The sequence below is a fragment of the Nelumbo nucifera genome, chromosome 6, assembly GCF_055504915.1.
Source record: "Nelumbo nucifera cultivar China Antique chromosome 6, China Antique-T2T, whole genome shotgun sequence".
Taxonomy (NCBI): domain Eukaryota; kingdom Viridiplantae; phylum Streptophyta; class Magnoliopsida; order Proteales; family Nelumbonaceae; genus Nelumbo; species Nelumbo nucifera.
In genome coordinates, this window is record NC_142654.1 from 33907198 (window position 1) to 33915958 (window position 8761).

The window sequence follows — 8761 nt, forward strand, 5'->3', positions numbered from 1 at the left end:
AATTCCTTGGCTGATGAATTAGCTAAACAAGGGGTAGAAAGGGACTCAATGTTTTGGGCCAATTTGTAAACTACTGTTTCCATTTCCTCTTCTTTTCTTAAGTTCTCTAGCTGTATGTGGAAGACAAAAGTGTTTGTCTTCTTCTTTGTAATCATCTTTATCCTGAATTAATGAAATTGCTAATGAATGCGTTATTGATAAAAAAAATGGCCAAAAACAGTTGTCTGGGTCAAACGGGTTGATGGTCTGGCCTCCCAGGCCAAAGGGTCACTGACCAAGTCAACGGTTTTTGGTAAAAGACCAAGTCAGGGGTGAAATTGAACCAGTTGTCTGAACGGTTTCTGGGCCAAACAGTCCAACTGGGTCAAGGACGGTTTGAAAACTATGGTTCTCCACACAAGTTGATACAAGCAATACCCGGAAATGTCACACTAGTTCTGTTCAGTGGATTGTAACCGACAAGAATTCTTCTATAAAATAAGGTTTTGATTTTGATAATGATAAATTATTTTTGCCTTTTTGAATGTCTAGTTGTCTATAGCTCTATATTGATGAATAAACTTTAAATCCCTCATAACTTTTGTTTTGCATATCCCTCATAACTTTTGAATTCTCTTTCAATGATGTAATCTTTAATCCAAAACGGTTAACAAACATTCCTGTAGTCCTTCAATTTCCATGTATTTATTATCCCTTGGTATCCTATCCAGTCTATAACGATCAATTACCCTGCCATCACCTTCAATGGCGGAAGCCTTCTGCATCTCCCATTCTATTTGGTGAATGGAAGCACTAGAAAGCTTACATTCACGATGAAAACCGAGCTCTTCAACATGCATGGTCAGAAATATGAAGGGGGATCAATATTGCATCAATGGAACGTCGAAACACTTGCTTAAGGATATCTGGACAATTATTAAGCTGAGGAATGCAATGTGACTGCAGATTTTTTAGCCAAGACTGAGTCACTCCCAATTGGATCCAACATCATTGAGTAAGAAGAATCCACCTGGATCAAATATACCTGCCACTCTTTCCAACGAAGGCAGGTGATATTCCAGATGTGCGACTGTGATATCATGGGCAGGTGTGGGTAGGAGATCTGAGGGCGTTAAGATTAACATTCCACTTCCACCAATTTTCTACTCTGAAAATGGAATCAAGTTTTGATGAAATTTATATGCATTCTATGAATTTATGATGATTGTTTGGCCGATGATCCAGTTGTCGAGATGGTCACTGGTTAATTTCGTTACCATGAAAGTCTACATCTTATTCAAGTGAAAATCCCATAACCATGTCTATGTATGAATTTATCAGAGCTCATCTATTTACAGAATCAATATTTACATTCACCGGTTTCCATTTCTTTCCTAACCTAATCACAGAAGTAATCATACTACCATTGATGTCCATGACAGATTCAAAAAGAAAAACAGAAAGAAAAATCTAAGTGAAGTGACGACTTATAGTCAACAATACCCAACCCTTCCTCCTTTCAATGGGAAGGCTCTTTAGCATGGAGAATGCTTTCACGTCGTCCATGAAACATTGACAAGCTTTGAGGCACTCCATTTCCTCGAGCTCTGGAACCTTGCAAACTTCTTCGTATACCTCTCTTGGATCAGACTCTTTCTTAGATGAAGCAAGCATATATTTCTCTAAGGAAGCAGCCATTTTTGCAATGGCAGATGCAAGTGTATCCTTGGTTTTACTTTTCTTGCTTGGTAGTGGGTTAACCAATGTAGATGATAATCGTACTTTTGCTTGCCTGATTCCAACACCATTAGGAGAATTAAGAGCATCGACGACTCTTGTACCTTCTAAACTAACAGAATTTGTATCACCAGCATCATCCCCATTTGCTTCCTCAGCATCTGCAGCTGTTTCAGCACCTTCCCCATTTGCTTTCTCACTTCCACATATTGTTACTATGTCATCCCAATTTTCAATAACCTTATTACGATACTTAATTGCACCAGGGTTTGCCTATAAAAATGCTGCATTATTAGATTTGCACCAGGATTTGCCTATAAAAATGCTGCATTATTAGATTCAACAATAGAACGTCTAACAGAAAGAAGGGAAAAGGAGAGTATAAATTTCAAAAGGAACCCAAGAAAAGGCATAACGTACCTCAACATAAGTTTTCCATACATTCTCGTCGGTAAATGATATGGTATTCCTGGTGTAATCCCATGTAAACCCACTTTGTCTAAGCATGTCGGTAATAAAAGCATAATGAATCTTCCAAACCTTCAGGCGATTCTTGATGTTGTCTTTTGTAATAGAAATGTGGGGAAATTGCATCCTCATTGCCTCTGTAGCAGTACTGTAAGCAATTGGCTTCCATCCTCCATCTGTTTTATTGCCACTGTTTAGTAGTTGAATGAGGACTGCGGCCAAGGCACGATCCATTTCTATGTTCCAATTTAGATAGCCTCTGTCATTCTCATTACCTTCTTTCTGATTTTTCTTCTTAATTTTACCCATCCTCAAAAATCTAAATCACACATCAACATGAACTCAAGCATATAAGAATAAATATTCAAAGTAAACAATACAAAGCCTACAAAAAATAAAGTAAAACATAATCTCGAGCTTCAATAAAATAAAAAGAAAAATCATGCTAAAAGTCACATCAAGTATGAAATTAATATTATATACCAAGCCACTACCAAATAGATGAATCCAAATGTCATATATATGAATTTAAACATTATTACCCAGAAAAAAGATCCAATATGAAAACCATACAAGCTCATAGATTTCTGTTACAGGAAAGGAAACCAAAAGGTAAACACTAGAAATTAAAGGACCAAAAATGTCAAATGGTTTACAAGGACTATGTCAGTTAGATTTCAGTGGGTTAGTAGATCGGCCAATGCCATGGCAGATTCTCTAGCTAAACAAGGGGCTTCAAGGGTTTCTCTGCTTTGGGATACTTTGTAAACTGTAATCTGAGAAGAGTTTGGGATTGGAATCATCCTTAAGGGGAAGTAACACCTACTGCCTCCTCTTAGGTTGATTGTACTATTTCTATCTCCATTTAATAAAAACACTATTCATTCATCAAAAAAAAACAAAGGATCCAACAAAAGAAAATTCCTCTGCAATAAAAAAAAAAGCATATCAAAGATCATGTTCTTGTCCTTTTTGGGCTTGAAAATCCTCAAACTTCTGAGTAGCCATTCTGTCTTCTGTTTATTGATTTGTTACTTTCTTTTGATCAGCTCCATTGATCTGTTATTTGAATACATGCAATCTCAACATCAAACTCATCAGCATTTTCAGGGACCTTCAGTTTCTAAATCATGATCAGCATATTCTAATTGTAGATCATTTGACTGCTCATCCCACATGAACCTATGAACAATGCAGTAAGCACAAGTAAACCTAATTTGAGTTTTTACATCAAAGAGGTAGTCTGTAATATATCTCATTGCTTTTCCATAAAACTGAATGTTCTTTAAATTACATTCCTTGCGGTTGAATGTCAAAGAGTAAATAAATAACTCCTTTATAATTTGTTGGATCACTATCATCACTTCCTGCCCATTATTTCGAGTGCTACCTTGTCTAACCATACTCAACCAACTATTTGGGTCAGCTGTACAAATCTTGTCTTGTCATTCTTCTCTATCAAGAGCCATGTTACTACATTGTTTCACGATAAGAAGCTAAAAATCCTCATCCCTTAGCATATCTGGATTCCACGAGAAAACATTTATCTACAATATAATTTAAATTTAATTCATTTAGAAGGACCTAGTGTTTATCAACTACAATACTAGTGAGAAAATTGTTGCCATACCCGATGGAATATGAAGATGGTCATCTCTTGTTGATGAACCATGTAACACTTGAGAGTCTGAAGAAGACCCTACCAACCAGGCAATTCATATATGATCTTTCATCTCAGTAGAACAAACTACCAAGACATTTGTTGAAATTTCACCTTTTCATCTCAGGAGAACAAACTACCAACATTGGGTAATGGCTTTTTTTATCTCAGAGGATGCATCTCTGAATCTTCTCCTACAGTTTTTACCAAAGTACCATACATTCAACAAAGTAAGATCTTAGTAATTTAGACACCATTTAACCACAGAAAAAGGAACAAAAACAATTTGGTGAAGGTCTATTTTTCCCAATCAAAAAATCATTCTTCCAAGTATTACCTGGCATTGTGATAGAAAAGAATGGTGGCAAACTAACTCTATAATACAATTATACAATCAAGGTTGCATTCAACTCATCAAGTAGCAGTGATGCCATTGTTACAAATAATTCTAAAATTTATTTGCGCAAATCATGAACATGTTAAAACACAAAATAAAATGACAAAATTGCTCACAGAAGGTTTATAATACCAAACAATTCATCTAAAGCACTTGGTATGGATTCATCAAGTACCAACATTACAGATAAAAGTGTAGAATGCAACGAACAAAAACAAGTATAGCAAGTAGAGAGTGTGAAGAATGAGTTCAGCCAAAATCTAAAGAAGAAATACTAAAAAAGCCAGAGCATCATGTGATCATCAAGACTAACGAACTCTAGAGTAGATCACAGATTAAATTTTGAATTCAGGGCAAAAATCAATAAGAAACAGTATGAAAACAGCAAAAAGGAATTAAAAAAGAAAATTAGAAAATGTAAGGGGGAAAAAAGGAAAAGCAGATCTAAGCTGGAAAGTATCTAGTACTGCCATGCAGACACATGCAAAAACAGGGAGAGGTAGGGAGAGAAACTCACCGGACAGTGAAGCTCGCCGGAGATGAAAGCCACGAAGCTCTGTTCGAATTCTAGTTGGCTAGACTCTAGAGTAAATAGAAAAGGAAAAGAACAATTAAAAGCTCAGAAGAATCATCTCAATCAAGCGAAAATAAACATATGGATCTATCGGCGGCCGGTGGTCGAAGAATAGAGGAGAGAGAGAGGTGAAGGAGGAGAAGAAAAGAGCGAAATCCAACTTCACCGACGCCGGCGGAGAGAAGTAGAGAGAAGAGGAAGAAGGGAAACTGGGCTTAGCCGTCGCCGTCCGCGGAATTGAGGAGCGGAAATGAAAACCCTAGCAATTCCAGGGGAGAATTGGGACCAAATCCTTTTCAGAAATGTGTGCCCTCAGTCTGAAAACCCAAACGGAGGAATCCGGAAACATGTTAGGGAACGGATGGACTAATTCCGCTTTCCGCTCCCGAATCCCTTGGTTACGTTTTTATCATGTTGAGAATCAGAAAGAGGGTTTTCACTTTCCACCTTCCAGAATCCAGGTGGGAGATAATCCATATTCCTTCATTGGACGTTTTTATCATGTTGAGAATCAGAAGAGGGTTTTCACTTTCCACCTTCAAGAATCCAGGTGGGACGTGGGAGATAATCCATATTCCTTCATTGGACGATCCCTCTACTTTAGCCACTACTCACTAGATGGGGAGGAAACGCACGCTGGCACGGTCAATGAAGGGAATTCGTTAGATGATGGGTCCACACTCCACATCCACTGAAACGCTACTCTTCGTAGACATGGTCCCAGAATCCAGTCCACTCTTCTTTTTTAAGCCCAAGGGCCCAGAAATTGCGTGTCTTTTCAATTAGGTCATTTAACACCCCCGATAGGTTAATTTATTTAAGTCTATCCTATAGTTTTCATTTTATTAAAATATCCTATAATTTGTTTTGTCCTCTAAAAATATTAACGTGATTACCTAAAAATGTTTAAGGGCATGGGCTCATACTTTTGTATAGAAAATAAAATTGACAAAGTATAGTGGTTGCTTGTGTCTGAGCAGAAATGGTATTTCATTTTTTTCTTTTTTTCCATTAAATTTATTCAAATGGACATTAAGGTCAAAACTGTTACTTTGTGCTATCATCTAATGGAAGTTTGATTAAATAAATCAATTGTAAACTATAGGTGTGTTTTAGTAAAATGCAAACTCTAGAATAGGTATGTATTTGGTATAGCTTTTGTCTATTAAATAAATATTTGTACTTGATTTGTCTTCAAAACCGAGAAAAGTACTTGATAAACTGTTTATTGACAACTAAGCGCCACATCAAGGAAACACTGAATAAATGCTGAATCGCTAGGGGAAGCATTAAAATGAAGCTTCCCCCAACGGTTGGTGCGCATATAAATCAAGACCAACATTTGTGAATAAATATGCGTACGGATGAACATGATGAAAAAAATGTTGATTTGGTAATGACATGACAACGTTTATCAAAATGCTTATCGCGAAACTCCCGCAGAACCAAACATATGCTTGGTTTTAATAAATCCGTAAAACTATTGCAGTGTTTTAACAAATAACCCTTTCGATTATTATGATGACCTTGTTGGGAATGGGAATCAATCAACTTTCAATGGTTCACGGCTAAAACCTATTCATGAGTCGGGCTTCAAGCCCAATTTTATATTGTCTTAGGCTTGGGCTTTGGGTCAGGCCCATTAGAATTTTGACAAAAGCCAAGCTCGAGCCCAGCCCATGAGCAGGTCTATTCACAACCATGGTTGTTCCTTCTCCTTGATACAAGATATCTTAGGCATGATCCCATGGATGAATAAGTATTGCAAGCATAGCCTTTTAAAATTATTTTATTGGATGTTCAACTAAAGCTTAGTTTGGAAAGAGTACAAATATAAATTTATAGAGTGCAAAACCTTATACTTTGTTTTATTTTGTATATATTTGTACTACACATATTTGTATTTGCACCCCTTCCAAACGGAGCCTTGATTTTTATCAAGGTTATGTGGCATATGTTAATGATCATCTCTTTTTTTTTTAATTTTGTTTTCTTTTAATCTATCACTTTTATGGTGGTAAAAACATGTTTAGTGGTACTAAACTACTAGTACTACAAAAGCATGTATGTTGTAAATGCCACATACTTGGGCTCTAAAATGTTGCATCTTGAGATCATTGTAGGTTTCAATGTAAATTCTACATGCAATATCTTCAATCTTGATGTGCAACATTCATCGTCATCATTTTGAGCCTTTTCCTAACTATATATGGTTGGCTACATGAATCCCACCATTCTATTCTGTTCAGTGCCATATCTTAAGTTATATTTCCTTCCATTTGTAACAAATTAATCAATGTTGTGATCAATATGCATGTCATGTTTTTTAAGTTGTCATGCTAATATACTATAAAATATGTTTATGTATTTTGGTTTCCCTTTGTCTTCTATATTTATAGCTTTTCAATGTCAATATATATGTAAATGGGTAAGTTTAGCATAAGAGTCTCAATCTAAACCTGATTTGAAACCCAACTAAGATTGGCTCCAACTTCACCTAACAATCTAATATCGTTCGTGAAGATATATTTACCACTTAACTTGACCCATAATATCCCTTTAGAGGTCTCGTGACTCTTTGCCCACTTCATTACTCCTCTTCACTCTCCTTTGCCATTCTAATTTAATTGTTAAAAAAAAACATTGAATATAAGGCCACTTCCATTCACTGGGAATCTATTTAGCTTCTTTTTTATGGGAAAATTAAATATAATTGTTTTTCTACAAGGTTTTAAAATTTTAATATGATACATTTAGTATGGGGCATATTATATCCTAAGGTGTGGATATGTACAATGCGATAAAAAATGATACAACCTATACCAACCAGTCATGGGCCTATAGTGCCTATTGTGACAACCGCCATAGCTACATTGATCTAACAATAATTTATACCAAAAATGTTTTTTTTCTCAATTTTTAAGACATTTGAGAATAAAAATAATTTATTTTATAATGTTCTAAACAATTTTCATGATAAGGAAGAACTGCAAGGTGGATCTATCAATGATTTATCAAATTCATTCATCCAACAACAATTTAATGTATCTTGTGGTAAACTTTTAGTAGATTGAAAAAGCTCAAACATTGTTTGATGTATTATTAGTAATATTATTATATAATATGTATATGTGTTAAACTATCAATATTGTTGATTGTAATGTATCTTTTCATATAGACTACAATAGTTTTTATTTCTTACGTATTTATAACTTATTGATAATTATTTCAACTTTAAATTTATTATTATTGATGCATTTATGGGATTTGTAGGAGTTTCCCCAATGGATCCAAGTGCATTCATTTTTTTCTACCATGTCCATGTATATCAAAAGTGTATTGTGATATGTATCTATGTCCAGGCTTATTGATATGGTACACACTACCAATATTTTAAACCTTACTTTCACTATAGAATATGGGGCATCTTTAACACAAGCTTGTGTATCATATGGATACCTTGTAAGTTCTAACATAATATACACTAGTAATAAGCTTGTGCAATGACTAACAAAAAAATTAAGGATATTGAAAACAATCAGTAGGAAAATGGTTTTGTGAGAGAAAAGTATGATAAAAAAGAATTTTAAAGGGGATGGATCACACTAAAAGTACAAGCAAAAGACAATTTCTATAGCACTCACACCACCTAGGGGGAAGTTGCCAACACTCGGATGGGACAAAAATGCCCCTTTTAATAATGGATTTTTATGGATAAAATGGTCATTACCCTATTTACATGAGAAATAAAAGAACATGGATAAATGCTCTTACTCAGGTAAGTGTTTCCCAAGAAAAACTTACCCAGGTAACTGCATTTACCTAGGTAAGTAACTTACCGAAAAGCAAACGGGGCCTGGAAATAAAAATATAGAGATAAAGGGGATGGATCACATGCCTAATCTTACTCGTGAGTTATTTATAATTTTTTTAAAGTGTAAGACTA

The 8761-nt window shown here is 35.2% G+C and overlaps 1 protein-coding gene across 3 annotated transcripts; it reads right to left on the reverse strand.

Moving 5' to 3' along the window:
* Positions 1-1272: 1272 nt before the first annotated feature.
* On the reverse strand, positions 1273-5381 carry LOC104606435 (uncharacterized). 3 transcript variants are annotated; one of them, XM_088889958.1, is made up of 4 exons: positions 4759-5372; positions 3815-4038; positions 2137-2503; positions 1273-1989 (listed from the first exon to the last, which is right to left on the reverse strand). In XM_088889958.1, exons 3-4 carry the CDS (start codon positions 2491-2493, stop codon positions 1450-1452), a joined length of 897 nt encoding a protein of 298 aa, XP_088746084.1. In that variant the 5' UTR covers positions 2494-2503; positions 3815-4038; positions 4759-5372; the 3' UTR covers positions 1273-1449. The 3 variants fall into 3 exon arrangements, 2 of the variants coding, with proteins under 2 accessions (XP_088746084.1, XP_010269932.1); XR_016077470.1 differs by lacking the exon at positions 3815-4038 and having other exon boundaries at positions 1273-2030; positions 4759-5381; XM_010271630.3 differs by lacking the exon at positions 3815-4038 and having other exon boundaries at positions 4759-5381.
* Positions 5382-8761: the final 3380 nt, after the last annotated feature.